Here is a 27,189-nt window from a genome sequence, read left to right as displayed (position 1 = left end):
TTCCAAATGCGGAGCATACAGGCTCAAAGGAAGTAGCTGAGGAGTTTGGAAACCAGATTCTGGAAATATTTATGTTCATTTTCCAGTAGTTCAGCTTGTAAATAAGATCAGCAGAGACAAGACAGTGTAGGCAACACATTTTCCTTCACTAAAGAAAATGTCCTGTCTGCCTGTACTCCCTCACATGTCTAGACTTCGACAGACTCCAGTCTTCATGTTGTTATTTTCTGGTGTTGGAAAGAAAGCACTCACTACTGCTTTCTCACATTTCAAAGCCTTAAGCCAATGTCTAAATTGTAGCAGCTTTTGCATTGCTTTCCTTCAAGCCTTTTCTTATTCTTAGAAATATACAGCTGCATTTAATAGTGGCGCTTGTCAGAAGAAGGTTACTGTGCCACTGTTCTTTGAAGAGGTGCAGTCAAATGTCTCGTTTCGGTGCCCTGTGTAAGAACCTGAGAAGTGGCTTTGTAGATGGGCTGCGCATGAAACCTGGCAAATGAAGCCTTTTCCAGTGCTGTGTTATCAAGCTTAAAGACTGCTGCTCAAGTCTCCTATTTTAAGTGACAAATTGCCCTCTGAAGTTAGTGTGCAAGAAGGAAGGTAGTCCATGTTCATCCAGGGATTTTGGAGTATTATCTGCTTTTGTGAATGGGTCAGTTTGCTATCCTTGAGACAAAAAGCTGCACCACACGCAAGTTAAAGGAGAATAATGAAAACCAGTCAGGGAATTTTTTTAAAGCAGTATTTCATTTGTTAGTAGGAAGCCCTGACTTTGGGCCCAAAGGAAGAAACGCGACTTTTCATGATCCATTGTTCTTGGATTCAAGATGGAGGTCTTAATGAAAAGCAGGATTTGTGCAAAATTTATTTTTGGGAATGCTAACCTGTAGGATAGCTAAAATGTGCCTACAGAATGAGAAGCAGCCTGGATTCACTGTGATATCTGTTTGTTCCGTAATATTAAAATACATTCCCATAACTTGTTGTTGTTTTGTTTTAGGATATAGACAGATGACATTTCCTTAGGATAAATCCTATCTGAGAGGACTCAGTTGAGGAATCTAGAGTCAGCAGGGTAGTTATTCTTGTTCTCAATTCTCTGGCCAAATTTTAGTACTGTCAGAGTTAAATGTAGCTGTGCTTGGAGTTCCACTCTAGTTACTATGTTACCTAAGGATCAAACCAAAATTCTGTTCTAACCCACTGACCAAAGTTAAAAATAGTTTTATTCTGTCCTAACGTATAAAGACAAATGGTGGAGGTTCCAAAAGTGCCTAACTGCAGGAAGGGATAGGATGTGTGTATACCACTTCACTAATCTTCTTGTTCTGTGAAGCAACCACGTAACTGTTTGCTGCTTTTGTTTTGAAAGTCTGCGGATAGAAACCAACAAAGTAAGTGTGAATCAGTGTAATATCTTCCTTAAGGGCTTCTATATTTAAGTGATTTTATTTAGACAACTCCTCTGTTTCAGCTCAGACAAAGAAATGCTGCTCCAGAGGTGGTTACAAATCTGGAAATACTCAACTTCACCTCTGTGGCTGTGACATGCTGTATTGCTTCCCTTTATCTGCTGATTGGATATGTACACTTATTTAATACCCAGGAACTTCTGAGCAAGAACCTGAACATCCCATGGATGGAGGTTGGGAAAAAAAGTTGTTAGAGCAAATTAAAATCTCTAGGGTATTCGTTTAATCTCTGGATTAGAACTGAATAAAAGCATACAGATGGCGAATACTACTTATCCAAGAGTGTATTTTATTCTCCAACAAAATAAATTATTTTGTATACCACTAGCAGTATCCTAATGCAACAAAATTGTATTTGATTAGAAATGAAAAAATTATAGTGCTTTTAAACTTTACTCATTCTCCCACTTCCAATTTCACAGTATTTTTTAGCAACCTGCTAATAGAGGATGGTTTAGATTTTAAATGTCCCATGTTAATGATGCAGAAAATACCCTTCACAGAATATGCTTTCAGTGCTTTCATCCTCTGCTACCATTCTTTCACTTATCTTTACTATTTCCAACCAAAAGAGTCTTTTATGTTTAAATGCTGCTTTTCACACACCCCACCCCCCACCCCCCCCCCCCCCAAGGGAGATTAGCGCTCCCAAAGAAGGCAATCCCAACCCTCTGTTAAGGGACAAAACCTCTCATATGTATCATGTCAAAGTCCAAATGCAAAATCTGTCTGGGGACAACTGGGCATCTCTACAGACACTAATCCCTAGTCCCCATTTTGTCATGGGTGCAATCTCCCAAATTGCTGTTCTACCATTTTAAAGCCACAACCAAGTACATCACCGTAGGGATATATACTGTGGTCTGATTGCTAAGTATTGCTTTCATTGTTGTTTTCACACAGTAGCTTGGTTTTAACCGAGACAACTATTTAGCTCTTGCCTAGAAAAAACAATTGGGAGAGGAAGGCACCACTGGAAAAATATAAATTCATCAGTAGTTTGTTGTAAATATGATTCAGTATAACTGTCCTACAAACTGCCACTGCATTTGCATAAAAAGTTCGTAAATTCCCTTTAAAGCTTGTTAAGTAGATACAGAGGAGCTTATGTATTAAAATGTTGAGCCACCAAGTTATTTTAATTACTAAAGTGGATAAAAACTTGAAGAAAATGTGCTACTGCAAACTCACAAAGGCTAAATACATTTAAATATTTCTCTCTTCTAAGCATTCTTAGCAATAACTGTTGTGCTTTCTCTCGTTACTGTACTAACTTCAAAGGTAAGTGGTGTTTTCAGTGAGTGTTTTAACCTCTTGTATTTCCATGTGCTAAAGGGCCGATGTAGAAATCCAATGCTGATTTTTATTTAAAGAAAAAAGGTTATTTAAGAGCTTTTACTGTCTAACCCCTCCCCATTCCGCTGGTCCATAACTGGATACAGGTAGGGAAGATGTACCTAGATCAAAGTGATACTTAAACTGGGTCAAATGCAGACCTCTTGTCATTCATCAGTCAGCTGGATAGAACTTCGTTGACTCTTAATAGCCTTTTGCCACATGCTGAACATGGTGCATTTTTGTTTAGGCTGGACATTAAACAAAGCTAATCCAACTTCAAACAAGCACGTGACAAGTGTTGAAACCGTCAATGTGCACAAGCTTGCACATATTGCATCTCCAAGCACTTGAGCCCATGGTCCTCTGGGCTACCCAGGAAGGGAATGAACCTTGTGGTTCACAGAGGGATGTTTCCAAATTCCTTGTGAATGCTGCCATTACTTCCCATTTTCTTGTCTGTCAGTATTTGCTGTTGGCACTTTCTTTTGGGAAGCTGTTTTAGCCTTTAGCTATGTGGCACACTCATCCCTCCCTTCCTACTAGTGGTTTTACTTCATAAAGATGCTTACTCTCTTCCCCTCCCCTTCTCTCCATGAACCCTTACTTCTTGAGGAGTAACATCTCTTAAAGCAGGCTTTAAGATTATCTGTCTAACTTGTGATGGACAGATTCCTGCATCCACAGCATTTCCATCTGAGTTGTAGGAAACTTTCATACTGAAAAGGAAGTGGTGTAATGTGTTTGAGTTCCTGCACATGTTCCTTCAACATTGCAGTTGAAAAGCTTGTCCCATGTAAATGGCCTAAAAACACTCGGTTATTTTTGCAAGATAAAGAAGGATGTAAACATTTCTAAAGTCACTTTTTAAGTTAACAACGTATTGGTCTACAATTTCCTTTGTCTTTTTGCTCCATTTCTTTCTGACATAGTGTCTTTCATCAATGCCTATGTAAAATTCATTTGCTAATAATCAAAGAGAGTAATCTGTAAGCCATCAAAGCTCCCTTCTCCCTCCAAAAATGTTTTCTGTAGAGTCTAGCCAATAATCTTGCAAGATTTTACTGGTCTCATGCAGCATTAGAAATTGCTGTATCCTCAGTGCAAAGCTGTTAACAAGGCAGTTGGCTCATCTAACAGGGATTTATTTTTTCCATGTTTTAAATGGTTTATCTGAGCTTGGAAAAACTGTTAAAACATTTTGATCGATTTTAAGGCTAAACCTGAACAGATGCATAAAACCAGCAAAAGACCCAGTCCTGCAAGGTGGAGTGCTCTGGCTCACCCTAAGACTTGCTGCAATGGTCATACCCTAAAAAACTGCAGCATCTCTAGGGAAGATTTGTGTTCATCAGAAAATGAATATTGGGATCGCTCCATAAGAGTGCTTTGTCTCCCTCGTGATCCACACCTACTGACCTCTAAACCTGCTGCTGCAAACAGGCCCGAAGTTCCTGCTACAGTCACAATGTAGCCGTGATGTATTTCTATCATTTTTGGAACGAAAGCTGTGACAGTCTGTAGGAAGAAAAAAACCAGAACTTCATTTATGTGCAAATAGGCCTATTAAACTGGTAAATCTGAATACATCTCCCTGTTAGGTCTCTTTTGCTGAAACTCAGCTGGGTCATTCACAGTCTTCATTTGTTTCTAGTTTTAGCTGCAGGCTAAAAAAATTCTGGCTCCACAACTAAACTATGGCAGTTTCTCTTACTGCCCTTTAATCCATTCTGTGAATTTTGTGTTTGGAATTTTTCATATTCCAAAAGACCAGTGTGTATGATCTGCAGATGCTCACACAGATTTTTTTTCAATACCCTGTCAGTGTGCTGACTGTTTTATTTTGATTATCATAGTGCTCCACAGTGAAGTTGCTGACCTAACAGTTCAAAGAGATCTTTTCATGGCTTTCTTGACGCATACTTTTTTTTTAAATTCTGTTACAAAATTTTATGCAGGAAAATTACAATCTGTATTAGAAATTCCCTGAATATTGGAGGCATCTGGTGCTGGGTTTTCAGTTTAGGTTATTAAGTCGGGAAGTCAGAGGTTGCATCCCAATTAAAGTTTGGATTTCTTCATATTCAGTTCTAATTTTAAAAAAAACCTGAACATAACAATGTAGCAGTTGGATGCTGGCATGTGAAATATTTTATCATCCCATGAGATTAACAAGGTCTTGTTTAGCAATTCAGAAGCATTTCTTCTTTCATCAAGTTTCCCCTTCCTTGGGCACTAGAGAAAAGAATGATTCTGTGCTAACACTCAGTGTTGGCATTTGGGAGAAGCTGAAAACATGTTCCTGTGAAGGCTGGCATATAATATAAAAGCATTCTTCAGAAGTTGTAGTACTGTTAAAAAAAAATGCATGTGGCTAACTGCCTTTTAACCTTTTAACTTCACTTTGGCCACTATTGTAAGGCTAGACGGAGTTAACTGCTCCTGCATGACTCATACAAGAGCAAACACAGGGACACAAGTCTGGAGAGGCTCAGCCCAGCACGCTGTTGCCTGTGGCTGCAGTGAATAACCACCCTGTGCAAGAAAAGTGTGTAGCTGTCCTGTGGGAGATGTGTGTCTTGCTGGCAAAGTCCTGCTAATCGGCTGTGAAGCAAAGCTTTCACAGGCTGGCTGCTCTGGCCAGCAGTGCCCCACGGAAGAGGTCCCTCTGCAAGTGAAAAACAAGAAGAACTGGGACTTGAGTATGTTATGACTTTTGCTGCCTCTTGAGGAACTTCCCGAGTTCAATGAGTCTTGCTACAATGAGCCCTGAGTTTAAAAACTCATCTAGCTAAAGAGATTTTCAACATTGTTCTGCCAAGGAGAATAAACCCCAGTGAAATCAAATAAATTTGATACTAAGCTGTGCTGCAGCTGTTTAACATCCCAGACCTTCCCATTTTTCCTTCCCTGCCAAGCTAGGCAACGCAAATCACATTTACAGTTCCTTTCGCGTTGTACATGTGACATGGGTTTGCAGTGTAACAAGATTAGTTTTCCCTGTAATCCTCTTAAAATATCCCTCCTTTGATTGTCTTTTCATCTTTTGGTGTTCTGGAACTTGGATTAATGGGATTGAGATTTATTCCACAAGTCCTGTTTGATAAGCTGCTTTCAAGAATTAGTTGCCTACAAACACATTTAATTTGGAAAAAGCACTTTAATGGTAGCTGAATTATGCAGTGTTATGCCAAACATACTATAAAGCCTATATATGTACTTGCAGTATGTATGTCTGTAGATACTAGACAAGGAGGTGAATAAAACAAGATGGGCTTACTTGTTTCAGAGTGTCTAAAAATATCCCATGTGGCTTCTCTAGGCAGATTTGCAGAGCCTTGGCTGTACATCTGCAAACTAGCTGACAAATTGACCACGTGCCTTTTCTTGTTCTAATCACGTTTCAAGCACCATCCTTGAACTACCCCTTCCATTGGTCCCACGGGACGTATTCGCCTTGCAATCAGCTTGATCTGGTTCCCTTGTCTCTGAATCCCTGTTTCGTTTGTAGAAGCTTGATACCAAAGTAACAGCTGGTTTGCTGAAGCACTGATGCGAGAAGTCACACAATGCTAACGTTTCATACAACTCAAGAGTGAGTGACTGAACAGCTCTGCCTGGTGCCTTGGCATAACCAGTGTGTATTTTACAAACAGAAAAACCCAAAGCATGGAGCAATTACATGATTTTGAGCTAGTCTAGACCAGAGCTGCTTATTGCAGAATTCAGGATTGCTCAACTCCAGTGTTTAGCCCAAAAGACCACCCTGCTGATGTAAAACTAGCATATGGCTTTGTGCCTTCCCCTGCCTGTCCCCCTGCCTCTTAAACTTTGACTCCATTTCAACCCCATCTCTTTAGTTGGTCTTATTCTGGTAACAAAAGTCCCTACCTTCTCCAGGAGGTGCTGGCAGGGCGAGTCATGGCTGCAGAACATTTCTGAATCATACGGTAGCACCCCCTGCTATACAGCGACCACTGGTGAGGGATGAAACGCTGTGCTTGGCTGACCTTTCTGAACATGAATAGATGCATGCACTCCGTGCAAGCGTAGGACATGGAAAATACCTTCAATGTATATTCAAGGATGTCATATGTCAGGTCTACTCTACATACAAATGACTGGATTCACACCCCATTTCCAAGGTGAATTTATAGCTATAAAATCACCTCACGTGGCAGCGCTCAGGTTACATGCCAGGCTGTTTTCATTCAAGACACATCCTCTCTATTCCTTTCCTCACAATACTCGGTGGCAAACTATTTAACGCGACGTATTTTGCCTGTCTATGGCCACCTAAAAGCAAAATAACTGCTACTGTGATGTGTTCCCCAAACTGCAGTACGCATCCCCCCAGTGACACAAACCCGAGCTGAAACCCGGTCGCACATCAGCAGGGAGCCTGAGCTGGGAGAAATACAGCGCTGTGAGTGAGCAGTCCTTCAATTAACGGGGAGCTCCTGCTCTGGGTTAAGGCTAGATGTTGCCACTGCATTTGCACGTGCCTTTAGACAAGGTACTAAACATCTCTGAACCCGCTTTTTTCTTTCTAAGAAGAAAATAAAGAGAAAATTAAATTTCCAAAGCCATACTCGCCCATCCCGGCAAAGTACATCAGACGTATCGATGCCCCAAGCCCGGGGCGCAGGCAGGACTTGCCCGGTTTCGATCTCCGGGGCCTCCCCTGCAGTGCGACATACCGCGTGTGCCGACACCCACACCGGCACCCAAGGCCGCCCGCCGGTGCCGGAGCCGGGCGGGAGGGCCTGCGGCCGGCGGCCCACCAGCACGCCGCCGGGCCCACCTCCGACCGCGGGGACGGGCGAACCGGCTGCACCCACCCGCCGCGCCCGCCTTCACCCGTCTCCTCATATGAAGCCCGGGAACAACAGCGGCCCTGGGGCGGGCTGCAGACACTAAACGCGCGCACCGTGAGGTGAGCGGGGCTAGGGAGCAGCGGCGCGGCCGAGCACGCCCAGCGCCCCGTCCTGCCCTGCACCGCGAAATGGCGGCCCCAGGCGGCCCCAGCCGCCCCCGCTACCGGGCGCACCTCACGCCACCTCCACCGGCTCCGAGCCCGCCGGAGCGGCGAGCGGACGACTCAACCCATCGCCTCCCCGAGGAGCGGGGGCCCCTCCGCGGGGCGAGGAGGGCAAGGCGAAGGGCGGCCCCCGCAGGCAGCCCGAGCGGCACCGCCCAACATGGCGCCGGCACCCGCCCTCCCGCCTCCGCGCGGGCGGGACCGGGGCGGGCCCCGCGGCCTCTATAAAGTGCTTCGCGCAGCGCCAGCCGCCCTCTTGCTCCGGCGTGGCTGAGGTGGGTGCGGGTCTTGGTCCCGGGCTGGGCTCTGGGGGCGGTCGGGGGGCTGGTGGGTCCGGGCTTTCCCTCTCCGCCTCTTCCTGGCGGCCTTCCCTGCCTGAGCGGGGTTCTGGCGGCCGCCGGCGTGGCCTCGCTGCCCGCCCGCTGAGGGAGCGGCCGGGACCGCGTGGGCTGGCGGCATGGCCGCCTCTTTGCACAGCCTCGGGGGCCCCGTCCCCACGTGCTCTTCCCCGGGCTCCTGCGGCGTTTCCCGATGAGCGGCCGCCCGGCCGCCCTTCCCGGGAGGGGCTTCCACGAGCTCACCCGGACCCGCCGGGGGAGGCGGGAGCGTGGCGCGGCCGCCGCGGGTGTGCAGCCGTGGGGCACCCGGGGACTCGCTGGTGGAGGTGATGACGATTTTTTTCCCCGTCAGAGCGACGGTGTTGATTACTCGCTGTTCAAGCCAGATCGTGTCTGATGCACCAGCGGGAAGCGCCGCTGTGTCCCGTGCACTTGCGGGCCCCGGTGCTAACTGTTGCCTTCGGCTTTACTCGCAGGGCGCTGCAAAGGCAGAGGGCGCAGGGCCTCCCGGAGAGCTGGTGCGGCGGGGTCAGGCGCGCCATGAGGGCCGTTGCCTCGTTTGCTCCGCCATGCCTGAGCCTCTGGCAGGTGGGAATGGTAAGTCCTTAAAGTAACTGTTCCTCACTGGTTTAAAAATACATATATATATATATTCTTTTTAAAAAGAGTTGGAGTTGCTTCTGCAATGCTTTGTCAGGTTGGTGTCCCTGGAGACTTGACAGACGTGTAGGCTTGACTACTAGCCTAGATACTGTGGAGCTGATAGCAGAGAGGGTTTCCTCCTGCAGAAGCCTTGCAGCCAGGCCTTTTGTGCCTCATCTCACTCCCCTTGTGTGCAAGGTGGCAGGTCCAGCAGGGTGAGAAGTCTGCAGCCTGGGAAGGGCGGTGGGTTTACAGCTCTGAGCCCCTGGCAGGTGCCCCGTGGCCAGAGGGCTGGGGACCAGGCCATGCTGGAGGCATGCGGGTGCGCTCTGCTGCAGCCCTGGTGTGGGGCAGAGCTGGCCTGGCTGTATTGGGCCCTTGGAGGAGGGGCTGGTTCTGGAGTTTTCCTGCCCTGCCCCTTGCTGGTAGGTGTGCAGTAGTGATCACAGCATGGGCCACACGGTGTTCATGGCTGAGCTGTTCCCTCTGTCTGGGGTCTGGCGACTGCGCTGCATTTACTGCAGCATGTGCGACCTCCTGCTTTCACGTTGGGAAGTCGGAAGCCTCGCATGGCCATAAATGCTGGCCCTGCAAAAGTGCATACCTGTTATCTCTGCCTGCCTCTTCTTTTTCTGTTATCTGTCCTGGCTGTCTTGTGCTCTGCTGCGGAAGACCCATACATAAGTGTTTTTTCTCTGGACTTTTGCAGTATTTCCCCTCTCCCATGTGCCTGTTAAGCATGCCAACCAGCCAGCTCTTTGGGGAAGGATTTGCATGAATTCACTCATTGCCCATGGGTCTGCTGGGGGAGGTGGGAGTGTGGCATGGCTGCTGTGGGTGTGCAACCATGTAACTCCTGGGGACTCGCTGGTGTAAGTGATGACTGAATTTTTTCCCCATCAGAGCGACAGTGTTGATTTCTCACTGTTTAAGCCAGATCATGTCTGATGCACCAGCAGGGCGGTGCTGCTTGTCCCATACCCTGGCAGGGCCTGGCACTAACTGTTCCCTTTGGCTTTACTCGTAGGGTGCTGCAAAGGCAGAGGGGGTGTTGAGCCTCTGGGAGACTTGATGTGATGGCTGTAGCTGGCAGTGATGAATTGTGTGATGAGGGCAGTTGCTTGGTTTGCTCCACCGTGCCTGAACCTCTAGCAAGTAAGAATGGTAAGTCCTTAAAGTAACTGTTGATCACTGGTTTAAATTAAATAAAAAAAGGGCATGGGGGGAAATACCTTTCTGCCAGGGAGTTGCTTCCAAAAGTCTTTGTCCCTGGAGACTTGACTGACATGTAAATTTGAGCATTAGCCTAGATGTAGAGGTGAAAGCACAGAGGTTTTCCTCATGCCGGAAGCATTGCAACAAGGTCCTTTGTGCCTTGTGTTGCTCCTGTTCCAGCATGTCCAAAGTGGCAGGTGTGGCTAGTGAACAGGAACCAGCAGGGCAAGGAATCCGCAGGCTGCACCAGTGTGGGCTGAGCCGGAGCAGGATGGTGGTTTGCAGCTCTGTCCTGTTTGTTTTCCTGATGTATTGTGTTCAGAGAGCTCATTTTAAGGACACCCTGCATGGAGACATGTGGGTGATCCACTGCTCAGAGCAGCTGCCCCAATAAGGGACAGGAATCATCCTGGCTGAAGTGTGTCCCTTTGGAAGAGAGGTGCTGTTGAGTCTTTTCTGCCCTGCCCCTTGCTGGTCAACTTGAGGGAGTGCTAGGGGATTGCAGATGTTCAGTGGTGGCCATATGTGTGCATGGCTTTGCCACTTGCTCTGCCATAAATTCACTCAGTCCCTGCGGATTTGCTGGGGGAGGTGGGAGTGTGGCATGGCTGCTGTGGGTGTGCAACCATGTAACTCCTGGGGACTCGCTGGTGTAAGTGATGACTGAATTTTTTCCCCATCAGAGCGACAGTGTTGATTTCTCACTGTTTAAGCCAGATCATGTCTGATGCACCAGCAGGGCGGTGCTGCTGTGTTCCACACCCTGGCAGGGCCTGGCACTAACTGTTCCCTTTGGTTTTACTCACAGGGCTCTGCAAAGGCAGAGGGGGTGTTGAGTCTCTGGGAGATGTGATGTGATGGCTGTAGCTGGCAGTGATGAATTGTGTGATGAGGGCAGTTGCCTGGTTTGCTCCACTATATGTGCCCCTCTGGCAGGGGAGAATGGTAAGTCTTTGATCCACCTATGTTCACTGGTTTAAATAGAAAAAAAGGGGGGGGAAATCCCTTTCTGCAAGGGAGTTGCTTCTGCAGTGCTTTGACAGGTTAGTGTCCCTGGAGGTTTGACAGATGTGTAGATTTGAGTGTTGCAGCAGGGGCCCTTTTAAGTGTTGGACCTGAGTATCAACACCTGTTGAAATACTTCAGTTTCCTTTTACCATCCTTCCTGCAGGGATTAATACCTTGTCAGTTGTTATGGACATGAAGATTTTTCAAATGTAATTGATTGCCTTTTAACATTCAGCTGAAGAGCATCTGTCATGATGACTTCAGACTTTTTTTCCCCACCAGATTGGCAAAGCTGATGCAAACTTCTGTTTTAGCCAGATTGACCGATTGCACAGATGCAAGATGTTTCAGTTCCTCATGTGGCTGTATGTTAAGGCTACATGCCCTTGCACCTCTATTGCAGGGAAACTACATGTATGCTGCATACTTTGAGGGCGGGCAGCACTGGAGGGTGCTGTCTGCACATATCGTAGTAACACTGATTGTATAACGCTGTCTGACGTGTAAAAGACTTGAGGATCAAAAGTGAAAGAATTCTCACTTTCAAAAGATCTCAAGTAAATGGCAGAGATCTCTGACAGGTTTCAATTTAACCTTAAGGGCATAAGTATAGCTTTTTTGTTTTGCCCCAGTTAAGCAGTGTTAAAATGAGGTGCGTACGGAGTCAGGGATCTTTCGTTCTTGATCTTTTTTCTTTTTTGGGTTCCCCCCCAAAAGAGGGTTCCGCCTCTGAATGGGAGGTTCTCAATGCCTTGGAGAAGTGTGGATGGAAGGCAGCTTCCAGCAATGTGTCTATTTGCAAGAGACGGATTGCTTTTGGTGTGTGTTTTTTTTATAGAAGATCAATGATGTGACATCTTTTGAAAACTTGGCTGTTTGATTAGGATTTCACTAATGCTCTAGAAAATGTGCTTAATAGAACTTTACTTCATTGGATAAACAGCTATTGTCACTGGTTTCATTCGGTTACAGCCTTGTGTTGCTGTTCAGGTGCCTGTTGTGCAGCTATCATATCTCCAAGGAGGCTGAAGTCTCCTTGGTAGCCTGTGTCTATGAAGAGCATAAATGTGACCTTTCTATATGGCACTCTTGAATTCAAAAGGAGTATGAGTGGTCTATGTCAGATGGTGAAGCTGGTAGAGCTGACCAAATATGTTACTATGGCAGTCTGCTCAGTCAGTTCCCCCGGGCTTTTTTCAAGTACTACTCTAAAAGGTCCCACAATGCAGTTTTAAGAGTGCATCCTATTTGGAGTGCCTGGCAGTGAAGAAGCTTTTGCTGTCTGCGGAGCAACCCTTGCTGTCTAATAATTTGGGGGGGGGGGGGTGGGGTGGGTGGAATTTGAAAGCTATATATTTGCTGTTTGCAGTAGAGTGGACTGACAAAATGTTGGCTGTTTTCTTGACAGGTTGAGATTTGTCAGAAGTTGTCCTGGGACCTGCTGTGATTTCAGTGTACTAGCAGAAAGCTGTCTTCTGCTAATGATGTCCCTCTCCATGCTGCTGCCTGTGATCCCTTGTCCAAGCTACAGCATTCATATCACCCTGCAACAGCTCTGGTCTTTTCTCAGAGCTAGCAGGAGTGATAAAGTGGTGTCCTGCCAACTTACAGATGGAGGGTCTTATTTTTCTTTCCCTTGGTATGACGCATTTAACTGTAACAGATTCTGGAACTTGCTGCATGTTTAATGTCATTAGATGCTTTCGTCTGCAAGGGCTGCATTCACCACCTGACAGCTAATGTTATCCTACCACAGTCATTAAAAGTAAGGAAGCCTCACCTTAGAGAGCAATTGTCAAGTATGGGAGGATGGTCTTCTGTGTAAGGAGAGGGGGGGTTCAAGTCTTGGCTCTCCCCTGTCATCCAGAAAGTTTTAGTAATGTATCATTGGCAGCCTGTGAAGTGGGCAAGGGGCATCTTGGATGCTGCAGTGCATTGTGTGTTTCTGTACTGTTCAGAGCCTATTTTTAATAAAATCTGAGTACTGGGTGAATTCAGCTGGTGACTGAAATTCTCTTTACATGCCAATTTCTGGATCTCCTAATTGTTTTTGGGAGTTGGATGGCAACAGAGCTTCTGTGTAGTGATTGCTTACATTGAGCTGCCTGCTGCCTCAAGCTAGAAAGGGGCATGATCTCACGGCAGTATGGCTTCACATACCCTGAAGTAAAAGTGCTTAGCTGAGACCTGTGGCTGCTGCTGTGCTGCAGGAAGCAGCACTAGGGCACAGTTCTCTGTACGTAACAGCTGGGTGCTAAAGGTTGACAACAGGTCTTGCCTTCTGGACTAAAGGGAGAGAGGTGTAGTCTGTATTTTGCCTCTGTCAGAGCAAGGGCTCTCCCTCAGCTTCTCCCTTAGATCCTGTGTAGGGAGCAGCTGGCGTAGAACATAATTCAGTGGGGATTTTAGCTGGCCTGGTAAAAGGTATAGATTAGCATGTTCCCAGGTAAGTCACTGTGGCTTTGCAAATTCTTCCATACATAAATCTTAGAGAAAAGTGACAGCAGTCTGGGAAGGAAGGGAAGCTGATGTCAGCTTCTGTGAGGGTTTGGACATTCCTTCATGCAGTGTATTCAGCTAGCAGGAATGACTGTGCTTCTGGCTAGAGATTCAGTGACAGATATTCATTCAGATCCTACAGCCTTCTCCTGGATGCTGTTTGGCAAACTTCCAGGTTTGCAGAGCAGCAGAATTAAACATGGATTGTACATATGTGCTGGAGTAGGGAATCACTAAATAAGAGGAAGCTAAAGGCTTTCCTAATAACAGAGAGGTAGTCAAGAGCCCTAGGATGTATTGCTTCCTGTACCTCTGACTTTCATATCCCAGATCAATTGACTGTATACATCTGGCCTCAGTAGGGGTGAAAAATCTGTGTCAATGCACCTGTGCCGTGTGATGTCTGCCCTCATAGAGGGGTTGAATGGTGGTGAGTGTTGTGCATCTGCTGTGCCCATTAGCCTGGCAGTCGGGAGTGGTGTCTGCATGATGCACAAACAGGCCTTGGCAGATGTCTCATGCAGGTCCTGGTCTGATAGCATTTGTACCCCCCGCTGGCAATGCAAATGAAGTAAATAGCCCCTTCAGATCAAGCTGATGTGAAGAATTGAGATATATATTAACCTGCAGTGTCTCAGACAGCAGGTTCGGATTCAAACCCCAGGCCTAATGATGGAAGTAGCTATTCCCAATGTGCTGCTGTTGGGAAGTAGTGTAGCAGCAGGTATGTGCGTTAGGGATGGGGTTAAAAACCAATCCCCCTGCAGCCTCACTAGGTTCCTGAGGAGCAGGGCCACCTGGCAGCTGTTGAAGGTTCCTGTGTTGCTAGTTCTGGGCCTTTGGAAGCCTGTAACTGATGGGTTATACATGCTAAATACCAACTGAGGGGCTGCTGCCTGAAAGAAGCCGGGTGCATGTGCGCAGTGGTGGCAGTGAGCCGGCTAGCCCAACAGTGACAATTCAGCCTGAAGTAGCTGAAGGGCAAAAGTGAGGCATGGATATGAGGCTGAGGAAGTGTTTAAGGAATTATTTCCTACAGCATTTGAAGTATTGCGGTGTTATTTTTACTGCCTGATAGCAACAGCCTAATAAATACTCTAATGGATTGGAAGTTATTTACAGCAACTACAAGTTTAGAGGGTATTTCTGCTACTTAAAAGCATAAATAACAGTTTCAGTGGTTATGGGGGAGAGGATTTGGTATCTGAGTTGATGGTGGCCTTTGGCATGTGTGTTTAGTAGGAGACAGCAATGATGGAAAAGTAGCTATTAATCAGCATTTAAAGCAGTCTGCCATTAAACTGGATAGAGATTTTTCTCATTCAATTAATGTAAGCAGCATAATCTCCTGAAACAACATATTGATGATGGATCAGAACTGCTGCTAACATCATTACTTTCATAATCTAATGAGCATACCTACCAGCAAGCATACTTTAGGGAGTAGAGTGTGCTGGTTGTCCAGTGGGAACTGTGGGGACAGATGTAGCTGGAACATGTTTTATTATCTCTCCAAGAAAAGTTACTTAGGTCAGGATTCAAGCACTGCTGCTATTGCATATGTGCATAGGGATGGAAGACAAAACTCTGAAGGTAACCGATCCACTGTAAACAACTCATGAATGCTCTCTAGTCTGGATGCGGGGCTAATTAGATGGAGGAACTGAACTGCATGCGATGAACTGAGTCTGGAGACCTCGGAGCTGGCAGCTGTAGGGGGTGCTGTGTGCATGCGTTGCCCAAAGCTTAATAAGGGCTAGATGGGGTTTCTGCATCAAACTGTCCATTTGAGTTGTTCTGTGCGTGTATAGTCAGGATGCTTTCACTTTGTCACTGTAGCAGTGGGCTGTGATTAACCTCTGGACCGGTGGTCATTAGCTTATCTGTAAGAACAAGAAGTGTGACAAAGTGAAGACAAATCCTAAAAGTAATGTGAACTTGTCAGAGGCTTTTATTTAGAGGAGGTCGTCTTCTGTACTGATAGGCTTTTGCTTCAAAGCTTTCATCTGCTGGGGTTTCCAATATGCATACAAACAGTTGGGCACCTTAGGTATGTAATTTTACATCTGCCTTTATGATGTTTTTTCTGGAACTAGTTTGGGCCTAGAGAGCATCCCCTGGCACTCCTTCCACACCTTTGCTCCAAATTCCCATGCACTGGCTCAAAAATGTGAGCGTGGCTGCCTTTACCAAAAGTCTGTCTGGACAGAGTTTCAGGAGAATGAGCATATATGATAGGTGCAGTTGGTAAACACAGGCTGCCAGTCATTTTCTTTAGTACCGTAGCATCTTTTTTTCTGTTATATGGGATATCCTACCTTCTGCTGCTTCTCCAAACACCCTTGGTAATGGAGAGCTGGCTGAACTTGGCTGTGGCTGGCTATGAGCTCTCAGCAATGTGGCATGCTATGAGCTCAGGTAATTTTCCTGTGCGTAACCATAAGCTATTCAAAGACTTGAGCTGCAGTGGACTTCCTAGTACAACTGCGTTACAGCCAAGTAATGAAGTAGGCCTCATGGTTAATAGAGAAACCATCAAACAAACTTTATTGTCTATACCAAGCATGGAGGTTAAGATCACCCCATTTGAAAATCTCTTGATATAGCCCTTTGATAAAAGTTGGGGGGAGGGGTGTTAACGCTGAATTTAAAGCAATTTGCAGCTCTCCTCCTCAGAGGTGTCCTTGGCATTTGTTGCCCCATTGCTTGCCTGACTTCTGCAGGCACTGGTCAACTCCTGAGTGTGTCTGCTGGGTGTTTTGAATGAGGAGACGAAGGCCAGGAGGTATGATTTGGACAAAGGCTGACTTACAGCTCTTTCTCTGCACAGAGCGCTCCATACTAGCTCTCGGAGGCCAGCAAAGGATAATCACAGCATGTCCAGAGCTCGTATTCTCTGCTGCTGTGAAGTGGCTGAACAAGGCCGTGGGGATGAATACAGAATTGTCAGTTCCATCAATTATAGCAGGAACAGACAATGCTGTGTGTACTTCTGTAACTTTCTAAAACTGAAACCTGGAGTCGCTCACTAGACCAGTATGTTTAAGCAAATGTTTACTTTTCTCAAACAGCTCTGTTTCTTGGTGCCGTGAGCATTTCAGAGGAAAATAGCACAGATTATTTCTCTGTCTGATGTTGCTTTTAATAGACATGTTTTCATACACAGTGAAAGGTTTAACATTTATATTCCCAAAGACCCAGGCATCTTTTTGACTGCATGGTGATTATTAGATTCTTTTTAGACCCGTCTGTTAAGCGGCTGTGTTAGCTTATGGGATAGCACAGGCCATTTACTCATTGCTGCTTCTACTCTGCATTATTTCATCCACCTCCATCTCTGCTCAGTGATAGACTAAGTTATCTGACACGTCAGCTGTGTTGACAGGCTAGATGTTATCATGGACAGCAATGAAGCAAAACTTGGTTTTGTGATTGCTCTAGGAAGATCCAGATTTCAGAACAGTCGGACTGCCCCACAGGCAGTAAGGGGAAGACTATTTTTTGAAGCAGAGGGTTTCTTTCTCCTACAGCATCCAGCGTTTTAAAGAGATGTTCTGCAGCTATAGACTTCTGTTCCTCTCCAACCCTTTTTGCCAGATCCCTTGCAGCGGTGGGGTGAAGTCAAGTGTCTTGGTTCAGCCTGAGTCTCTGTTTTGGCGCTGTGGGAACTGCTGGTTTGTGTTATAGCACCTAGGGTTCCCAGGTACTTTCCCATCCAAGCATTGGGCACAGGGTGCAGATAGGGCTGAGGCCCTTTGGCACTGCACTAGCTGTCTTCTGGCAGCCTTCACCTTGCAGAAAACTGCAGTTTATGTCCCTCTGCTCCCTCCTGTGACTTTTTCTTGCTCAGACCACCTGGCTGATGCTCAGGTTCAGCTCACTGTGTAGTGGGAGGACTGCTGCTTTCTCAACAGGATGGATGGAGAGGGGACAGTGAGAGCTCTGGCTTTCCGCCGAGGTTCCCAGCACACCACCAAAATCTCCCCTTTGCCCCATGATACCCACCAGAGACTGGTGCTAAAGCCTTCTAGATTGTTCTACAGTAAATTAAACTCTGGAGAAAAGTGCTGGAGATGGTTTTCTTCATGTTTACAGAAACAGATACTCTGGGATCTGAAGAAATTCTCTTCACCTGTTTCTCTGCTCAGTGCCAATGTGAGGCTAGCAGGGACTGGATATAGCCCCTGCCACAGGCCTTCCAGTGACTGAAATGGGCTCACATCTTTTATTATGTGGACGGGAAGCACCTGCCAGCTTGCAGTTAGTAACAGAGTTGTCTTGGTGATCAGTAAAAATATTCTTTGTGCTAGACCATATTCATAGTGTAAATCGAAGCAATTCCATTATATTCCCTAAGACTGATTTGGGTTAAGGGAAACAGGTTCAGGACCATTTCTGTCATGTGTTACCTGACAATCTGTCGGATTTCTTTAGTGTTATATTTAGAAAAATGTCCACTGGATAGTTTGCACTTCACTGTGCCTGTCACTTGCTGTGTTCAGTTTTGAATGCTGTGGCTCGGTCACCTTGAAGTCCTTCCTCTAGTGCTGAGAATAAGCTTGACTTCCTTAGTCTTTTGTCAAAGCAAATATTAAAGCCAGGGGCTGTCCTCATTTCTCTACTTCGCACAGACTCCCTTGGGTTCTCTCCCAGAAGTCTCAGAGAGACTTCGGGAGATGGGGCCTGAGCATTGACTGCACAAAGCGGCAAGGCACATTTTCTATCTCCGATGGGGTGGCAGGAGTCCCTTCAGTGGGCTGAGGAGGCTCAGCTGGTGCATGGGGGTGCTAGGTAAGCAGATGCAGCCCCACATGGTGCTGCTTGCCCAGATGGGTTCCCAGAAGCCTGTTCCTGAAAGCTGCTCTCTGAAGGTGGGGCGATACGTCAGCACCCAGGGGCTGGCCCGGAGTAGCACACACATGCTTTCCACTCCACACATGCTCGCGTTTCCCACTGTGGGTGGCCCCAATGTCTTCAGCAGCCTGCTGCTTCTGGTTCAGGGCTCTTCTTTAATTGAAAGGGCGAGGCTTGTGCTTTTGATCCTCCCACAGAAACTGGAATGCTTGCGCATCGGTCCAGGACAGAGCCTGGCCTGTAAGGCAGCAGCTAACTTCTAGATACCACTTCTCAGTGAGAAGAAATACTAAGCTCTACTGCTGCCCTTGTTTAGCAGCCTGGAGTATGTGCACTTTTTGTGCTACACAACTGCAGCAGTTGTAGACGCTGCCTTACCCCCATCAATTTTCCCAAATCCAGCTGGAGATTTTAATGGCCTGCTGATGAAGAAAAATGGTTGTGCTCTCATGCAAATGGTTGCAAACCATCTGCAGGCTCACGAGAGTGTTACTGTAATTGTTACACATTACACTGGCTTAGTCTCCATTCATGTTTGCAAGAATTTTGTCTACCAAGAGAAGATAAAAACTTATTTTTTCCCTGAGATATAGTACTCATGGGGGAAGGTCTGTCTTGAGAGTGAATCCATTTTTCAGCGGATGCGGATCAGGCCCTTGACACCAGCAGTTCAAAGCAGACTTTTCCTTTGAGTATTCACTGTCACTTTTTTACAGCAGGATATTTATAGGTGCAATTTTCTTGGAAATCTACAGAGGAGGACTGGAAGTGTCTGAGAAGTTTTGGTAGTCAGCAATTTATGTTGCTGTGGTAACGCCTTAGTAGGGTTCGGGAAAACTGCCCGGAGAAAGAGGTGGTTGCCAAAGGTGCTAACAGCAATGTGCATCTCTTGTCGGTTCCTAGATTACCTAAACCTGTACATTGGGTACATGCTTCACAACAGCTACTGTTGTGTCATGAGGGTGACACATATTTTGTGCTGCTGGTCATGATTTCCTTCTGTAAACCCTCTCTGTCACTCCTCTGAACTATGACACATACTCCCTGCCAGTCTTTCCTCTGATCCTGGATGATGTGCTGGGTACCAAAGTGGTGTTGAAGTCCTCGTCAGTGAGGTTGCTGGCTGTAAAGGTAAGTAGCGACATTGGTGGGGGCAAGAGGGATGCTGATGAAGTCTCGCATCTCAGAATAAGTTACAGTGACCTTATGAATGAATTTGCATGCAAACCTGGCTTTTTTTTCTAGCAGAGCTGACCAGGTAGACCTGCTCTTACATAGCCCTTTGGCAAGTGGAAGGCTTGGTGAGGAGGGGTCATCTTCTGAGGCACCTTGTTAGTTTATAAAGCAGATACAAATCTGCCCTTTGCTGTTCTTTTCCTGACTTTTTTTTTCCTGCCCTGGAGAAAAGTACTTGCAGGAATAGAGCAGAGGAGGGGGGAAGCACAGACAGATTTTCTCAGTGACAGCAGAATCAGGGCTCTGTGTGACTGCCAGACTTGTGGCACAACTGGAGGCAGGGTTCACCATGCTACATGGACTGGATGCAACAGGCACAAAGGATGTCGCAGCCTTTTCCTTCCAAGTGGCAAGTGGGTGCATCTCTTACTCTGCTGCAGGCTGCTGGAAGTGTCATTGGGTTGGGTTCTCCCCACTGCTGTTTTTCTTTTTTTTTTTTTCTTTAAACAAAATGGAAAGGTCACAGTCTCTCATGAGCTGCTTTTTCCGTGTCTGAATTGTGGCAGGGAATCTGAAAAAGGCACCTATCCATGGATGAGCCTAATGATTTTCCTTCACACTGAAAAGGAAAGCTCACCCATACCCAGGTGTTGTCAGAAATTCCAGCTGTCTGATGATAGGAGCGTGTCTATGTGTCATAGCATTGTTGTTCCCACAGCTGTGGCTCAAGAGCTGGGAGGAGGGAGATACAAAGCTGCATGGGAGGTTTGCATGGCTAACAGAAGACAGGAGCTCTCAGGCCTTCAGGAATGCATCACTGGGTTCAGCCACGGGTGACAGGCTTGTTGGTGAGTTGTGGTTTCCTGTAGGTTTGCCTGATCTTTAAACCTATATAGGATCCCTGAGAGATGGTGGGGTTAGCCCTGTAGACAGAATTGTAGCGATGGAAGCATTAGGATGATCTCACAGGGTTTCTTCATCTTCGTTTCCCTCATACTGGGAGCAAAAACCTCAGGAGCTGGAACAGCATGAACAGCCCCCATGTCCTATGAGATCTGTATGTGTGTGCATGGTGCTCTGGCTCTTGGCTTCTGCAGCTGTAACTCATCCAAGTTGCTCTCAAAGTTAGTTGTGAGGTGGGGCCTGTTGTCTAAAGCAGATCAGTTGGCTGTGTAACTTTTCTTGTAGAACCAAAAATTGGGTTTGGCCCCTTTGGACCATGTTGAAAAGGCCTGTGTACAACTGGACTGCGTAGTCCTGGTAAGAGATGTCACTTGGGTCAGCTCCTGTGTTTTTATGCTAACGTGGTCCATTTATGCTGGTATAATGATGAGTAAGAGCCTAAGTGGAAACTGTGTAAGAGGGAATCTCTCCAAGAAGCTCAGCAGCTGTGTAAACCTCTGGATTAGAGGAGGGCTAAGAAAAATTTTCTTTATTACAATAGTGAATCTGGCCCCTTAGCAACAGCCTTATAATCTTCATGTTGTCTTACTGAGAGACCTGTTATTATCAGAGCACTGAGCATGTGGAGGTGAAAAGATCTCATGGGGCGAACTTCTTTTGCTTTGTTTTTGCCTTCAAGGTGGTGGTTAAATAAACAGCAGCTACACAATTTTCCCATAGCTGAGCTTTTTGTACCTAAGTCAAGGCAGTGGTTGTAGGTAGGGGGGTTGGTTTCGTGCTGAACGTTGACAACATGTTTTACTGGGCAAATATAATCCCTGGGGGGTTTCCTGTTGTCCTGGTTTTGGCTGGGATAGTGTTAATTTCTTTTTTCCCCAATTCTCTCCCCCATCCCACTGTGGGTTGGGAGTGAGCGAATGGCTGTGTGGTGTTTAGCTGCCTGCCAGGTTAAACCACAACACCTGTGGTAGCCTCTTCTGTCTGAGCCTAGTTTGATGAGGGTACAAATAAGCTGTAGCTGTTAGTCTAAACTGTAACACCTCATGCTTTCAGTTCTTTTCAGTTTTTGGTGTTCAAGACAGTCCATTGGAAAAGGGAATGTATAGTCTGGATGTGAGTCCTGTAACTGATATACAAGGCAAGAAGCAAAACTGAGCTTCAGACAACTCCTGTCTAAGAGACTGACCACGTAAGCCAAATATTCCTTGCTGAAAAGTGTCATCTATTGTACATCTAACATGCATTGTCAGTCTATTTGCTGTTGCATGGACAACCAAGTTACTTAACACAAATATACACATGGAAACTGGTAATAGCTCAAGTGAATTAGGTATTTGATTATCCATGTATTTCTGCATGAACAGTGAGCACACAAGTGAAAGACCTACCAGGAAAGGGCATACGTAAGGGTGAATTTGAGTGACCAGGAAGCAGTTGAAGCCAATTGTGTGCCTATGTGTGTCTAAGTGTCTGTGATTGACCCGCTTGTTGAAAGTGTTCCTTCTGTATTGATGAAGATCTGAGATACAGATAGGGAAACAAAAGAAAGCAATTCATCTCCAAAAATATATTCCAGATTCATTGACTGGAATGGGAGTGAATGGACCCTGAATGCCAGTAGGGGATGTTGCACTGACATCCAAGGAGACTAAGGCTTCATCAGGCTCTCTGACACAAGGGTATATGGAGGTGGAAGGAGCCGTGCAGTTGTTACGAACTGAGTTGAAGTCACCAATTCAGTTCATCAGGGCTGGCAGAAACTGTCAGGTTTTTTGCCATAAATATGGATTCCTGAGTGTCTTAGCCACAGCCATTAAAGTCACCATGCCCAGCCCCTTCAGCGAAGGGACGGCACGTGAGCAATGTCCAGTGGCTACAAGCTGGCTGCATGGATGGGGCCAGGCATCGGAAAAGCCTTTGTGGATCATTTTTCATCTGTCTCCTTTCCAAAGCAGTGCATATCACTGTTGGTTCAAGACATGATTATCAACAGATAATAATTTTTAAAATCTAAATTTCACACTTGGAAGTTTCCTCATGATTTAGATTTGTGGTGCTTGTGAGCTGCTTTTGTGGCTCCCTTTCCTTTGGCAATGTTGAATACTATTAAGCATTATTTTCATTATCAGCAGAGATACAAAGGAATATTCAGTGACACTATTAAGGTGATTCGGGCTTATAATGCCAATTTCTTGGACTTGCTAGGAATGTTATTAAAAGTCCCTCCAGAATGTCATTATTTAAAGTCTAGTGACCTCTTCTGTCATCCAGATGTCTACTCCTGACTGTTTTCTTTAAGGCTCTGAGTCAGACAGTGTTGACAGCAATGCTATGCTGCAGGTGGAACAGAAACGTACAGCACTTCTATTAATTTTTAAAGCAACTTGGCAGGGTCACATAGGTCCATGGAAATATAGTTTTGGGAAAAGAAACCAAAAAAGCTCTTAACTTGTTTCTCTGTGATGTGTTAGGATAAAATCCTAGTCTAGCTACTGAACAATAGCTGTGTAGTCTGTAGGCAACTGGTCTCAAAGAACATGTCTGGCAGGATGGCTCTGGGTACCTCTCCACGAGTCACCCAAATCCAACTACAATATGCAAGTCCTCATTAACTCCCAGCATTGTCTCAGTGGTTTTGTAGTGGTTGACTTGTGTCGTTGGTGGGAACAAGGTTTACCCTAGGACTGACAATCCCGTCCAACTGCAGTGTTGTTCTCTACCTGTAAGACTGCAGCTGTCAGCATTGCAAAAACCCTGTGGTGATTGTTTTATTTAAATTTCTCATTCCAGCCTGGTCATTCAGCAAAATGGATTCCTTTACTATCCGTAGCACAATTAATCTAACTTGTTAAAAATTGCTAGTGATCTCCACAGCATAGAAACTATGTAGGGACTCATGGCCCACATCCTGCAGGCAATAGACTAAAGGACAGATCCTACTAGAAGACCCGGAGAGATGGACTTGGTAGTCTGCCTGTGTAAACTTGTGAGGTCCCAGGGCTAAAACAGTTCAGAAAAAACAGGAGAAGGTGCAGTTAACCCCTTCTCCCCAGATCTTAGCATCTTCTGCTTGTATCACTGTTAAAACTTCCATGGTGACTAATTGTGATTTTAATCAACAAAAGAATGCATGAGAATAACAGGAAACTTCTGTTTTCATGCCATTATCCTTACTGATAAGAAATAAAAGACTCCTGCACTGCAGTCTTCAGAACATGCTGTCTAGAAACATCTCCATCTGCTGAATTGTTTTAGATCAAACTTTTTCTACCCCGTATCTTTCCACAAACCACTAGGAGGTCTTTAATATGCTACTGCCTACAGTTACCGTAAGAAAAATATAGCAAGCTTCTTAGCAATGAAAACTGAATTCTGTTGGAAATGCCTTGTTTATATAAAACACACTTTAATAGCAAAGGGAAAAAAATGTTTTCCTCACACAATTTCTTCATCTTGTTTACAAGATTTTTCTTCATGTTATAATTTATGGCATCATTTTTCATGGATCTGAGTAGGAGCCTGGGTATTGAAAAGAGGAATGTGCTTTGAGGAAGTAAATTAAGTTTCTCCCAGAGTTCTATAATTCAAACCTGGCTATAGCTGAAATAGTGCCAAAATAGTAAAAAAAAATTCTAGAGGAGAGGAAAAAAAATCAGTGCAGCCTATTCCAAGTAAAATAAAGCAGAATCTTTTTCTGTGTGCATTTACTCAATTGCAAAGTGCAGAGAGCCCTGGCCTTGGTGACTTGGTTTTGCCCAAGGAACATGAATGCTTGACTAGTCAAAGCCTTCCCATGCCCGTGACAGCTTCTTAAGAAAATAAATGTGACCGTTTCTGTGATGTAAATTGTATCAATTGAATAAAACTGTTAAATAGGTGAGCTAGTGTTACAGGTTCTGTTTATTATCATCCCTGCTGTTACTGCATGCTGCTTCCCAGCTGCGCTCAGAAATGCCAGTCACAAAAAAGGACCCTTTGTGCTGAGAGTTGACTTTGTGAGTTTAGGTCACTGCTTTGGTTTTTAGCTCTATTTCGCATATTTCTGTGCTGCTTCTTAATGTTCTGTGAAGTGCTTAGCTATCATCTGCAGAGACTGAATTTGTGCAGATGGGTGTCCTTGAATCTTTTGTGGAAATATATTCATTGTAGATAAGGCCTCTGGTTTAATCACCTAAGTGGTACCTTATTGCAAATAAACATCTGCTTCTTTGTAGATTAGCTGTGACTTTATTAATTTACAGGGGTGAATTTACTACCTTTTTCCTGTTAAAACAAGGGAAAATGGGTATATTTCAAGAGGCAGTGGGGCTCCAAAGCTGACGAGGGGCCCAGAAACGAGGACTCATTTGTTCTGGGTCTAGTCCTACAAATGCTTGGTCAAGTGAAAAGACCCAGTGATGACAGGGAACTGCCGGCACAAACGAGGCCTATTTGGTAGATAGGACCCAGCAGGGTCAGGCTTTGCTTACACAATTGAAACAGTAATTTCCATGCCACTTGGTAGGCAGATTGCACCAGATGTGTCTGACTCATTGCATCCATGAGATGCAATGCGCTCAGATTATCTCTGGCAGGCAGAGACATGGATCAGACCAGGAGTCTTCCCCTTTGTGGACTCCAGGAACTCTACACAGCAGAGATTAAACTGGGGTCTGTTCTCTGACCTCTTTGGCTTCTTGACAATTTGACATGTATAAAACAAAGTCAGTGTGATACAGGCAGCACCTGGACCACAGAGATCCTTACAGCGTAATCAGAAAGCAGTTGCTTTTTCTGTTAATGTAGTTACCAGCTAAAAGCTTGGCTAACATTGGCAATACTCAACCCGTTTTCCAACTGGGCAATTTAAATTTCTGAAACATGCATTGGTACTAGACCAATTGTCTTCCAAATTTCACCTATCTCAGTCAAATACTAATGCGTGTTCAGTTTATTGGAGAGATTTATTTAAAGCCAAGGTTTCTTAGGATGTGCAATCAACGGGCACCTTAAAACCAGGAACAGTTATAGTAAGTATATCTGGTTTCTTCTGCAGCTTGTATAGCTCATTACAGAGCCTGGTTAATCAGAACAGTTATATCTGTGTAATATTTCAAGTTATATATTTCAATATAATGTAATAATTATGCAGTGTAAAATTTCAAGTACCATATTTAAGCATGCTCTTGAATTTAGAGAGACACCTCAGCGTTCTGTTTAAGCAGCGTCTATATCACTTTAGGATTTGCTTTCCATTTGGTTTGCTTTTCTTCCTAACATCTGGGGAGAGATTTAGCAGAGTGAAAAATGCATGCCCTGGATGATAACTGCATTGAAGAAACTGTACTGAAGACTATTCCAAACTGTTCCAGTGTTGTTAGAGGGTCCCAGGGGACAAGTGGTGCCGTGTCACCCTGGAGCCTGATGCTGCAACTTGCATATGACCCACTTGCACTTGCTGACTCATAAAACAGCTCAACTGACTTGACAATTCAGTAAATAAACAAATGAGGTTTTCTTTAGCTGTGGGTGGATTCATTTATCCTGAGTCTTACGCTGCACGGAAGGACAATACCCATTTTTTATTGTCTCTTTTAGGAAAACCATTGTAAAACAACCTTTGATGTTTCTCTTAGATTTATCAGTTACAGGATATGAAAGTGTTTTAGCTATTTCATCTTAATCTTATAAATAGCCACTTGTAAAAAAATAAAGGGGCCTGGATTCTGGCTTATGCCAAGTGGCAACTGTTGCCTTGTGACTACAGAGAAAGAGAAATGGTGGCCTGGAGTCCCAGGCTCTTATGTTGAGAACACAGTAGCCAAAGTGATCAACTTATGTGAGACAGAACGATCTGATGGTGACTGGGAAGACTGACCTTGTGGGGTGTGAACTGGGCTGCTGTTTCTGGGGTATGCGTGCACTTCTTTTTTCTTCTGTAGCATCTCATGCATACTTGGAGATTCCTCGTAGGAAGGGAATAAAATGGTCTGTGCTAAAGAAGAGAAAAAGTTTCATCTTTCTAGTTGAGCCACAGGTTCTTTGGAGTGAGGAAAGACCTGCTGGGAGAAGCCCCTGGCTGTTTTATACATGTCCTTGTTGATCTCTTCCATCCTTAAACACCGGCAGCAAAATCCCACAAGCTATATAAGCGGGAGGCGCGGAGCTGCAGTCCGAGTCAGCGAAGGGAGGGATGGCTGCTGCTGCCTGCTGCTCCTGGAGCCATCTCACAGCATGGCGTGGGCTGCAGGAGAAGCGTTGCTGGAGGAGGACGCAAAGGTGTGAGGGCTGAAGGAGGAAGCAGTTGTCTGTGGAGGCAGCTGGTAAAAGCATGAGAATGGAGCTAGTTTGGGAGGAATCTGAAAAGTGAGGCACTGCTTTTGATTTAATGTGGGAGAGGGTCATGTAGTTTGCAGAATTGATAGAGGATTTTAGGCATTGTGTTCCTTCTGCTAGAGAGTGTGCCTTGTCATGGGGTTATTCTGGATTTAAAAGATTCCCATTAATGCTTTGTGGAGTCAGGTGTCACAGGCTGGGCCTTCACAGACTAGGGGAAAATTTCAGGTTCGACTTGAATGCAAACCCGTTCAAGGCTTTTCTTCTGCTTAGGGGAAGGAATATAGCTTACCTTGTTCATAGGGTCACCTCTCATACGTGGCTCAGACTCTCACAAATTGTCCTTTATTTTCTCTTAGGAAAAGAAAAAGAAAACTGGTCCAAACACCGA

The 27,189-nt window shown here is 45.4% G+C and overlaps 1 protein-coding gene and 3 non-coding genes across 6 annotated transcripts in view; all 4 read left to right on the top strand.

Moving 5' to 3' along the window:
* Positions 1-8,071: 8,071 nt before the first annotated feature.
* The window catches only part of LOC143167034 (somatomedin-B and thrombospondin type-1 domain-containing protein-like), a 39,061-nt gene continuing 19,943 nt past the window's right edge, over positions 8,072-27,189 (top strand). The window contains exons 1-5 of one of the 3 annotated variants that reach the window (XR_012996482.1): positions 8,081-8,123; positions 8,663-8,783; positions 9,856-9,992; positions 10,852-10,988; positions 12,460-13,044. Coding sequence is in view for 2 of the 3 variants with exons in the window: in XM_076352026.1 (XP_076208141.1) it covers positions 10,901-10,988 (88 nt within the window). In the remaining variant the exon portion in view is untranslated. Of the gene's footprint in view, positions 8,124-8,662; positions 8,784-9,855; positions 9,993-10,851; positions 10,989-12,459; positions 13,045-27,189 lie in introns of those variants that run through there. The other 2 variants (XM_076352026.1, XM_076352027.1) reach the window with 2 other exon arrangements.
* LOC143167261 (small nucleolar SNORD12/SNORD106) lies at positions 8,503-8,592 on the top strand. The gene has a single exon (XR_012996530.1). It is a non-coding gene; the product is annotated as a small nucleolar SNORD12/SNORD106 (small nucleolar RNA).
* Positions 9,695-9,785, top strand: LOC143167260 (small nucleolar SNORD12/SNORD106). The gene has a single exon (XR_012996529.1). It is a non-coding gene; the product is annotated as a small nucleolar SNORD12/SNORD106 (small nucleolar RNA).
* LOC143167259 (small nucleolar SNORD12/SNORD106) lies at positions 10,690-10,780 on the top strand. Its single transcript, XR_012996528.1, has one exon. It is a non-coding gene; the product is annotated as a small nucleolar SNORD12/SNORD106 (small nucleolar RNA).

The sequence above is a fragment of the Aptenodytes patagonicus genome, chromosome 14 (genome assembly GCF_965638725.1).
Source record: "Aptenodytes patagonicus chromosome 14, bAptPat1.pri.cur, whole genome shotgun sequence".
NCBI classification, from domain to species: Eukaryota; Metazoa; Chordata; class Aves; order Sphenisciformes; family Spheniscidae; genus Aptenodytes; species Aptenodytes patagonicus.
Note: the sequence above shows the minus strand (reverse complement) of the source record. Positions and strands in the feature narration are given on the sequence as shown.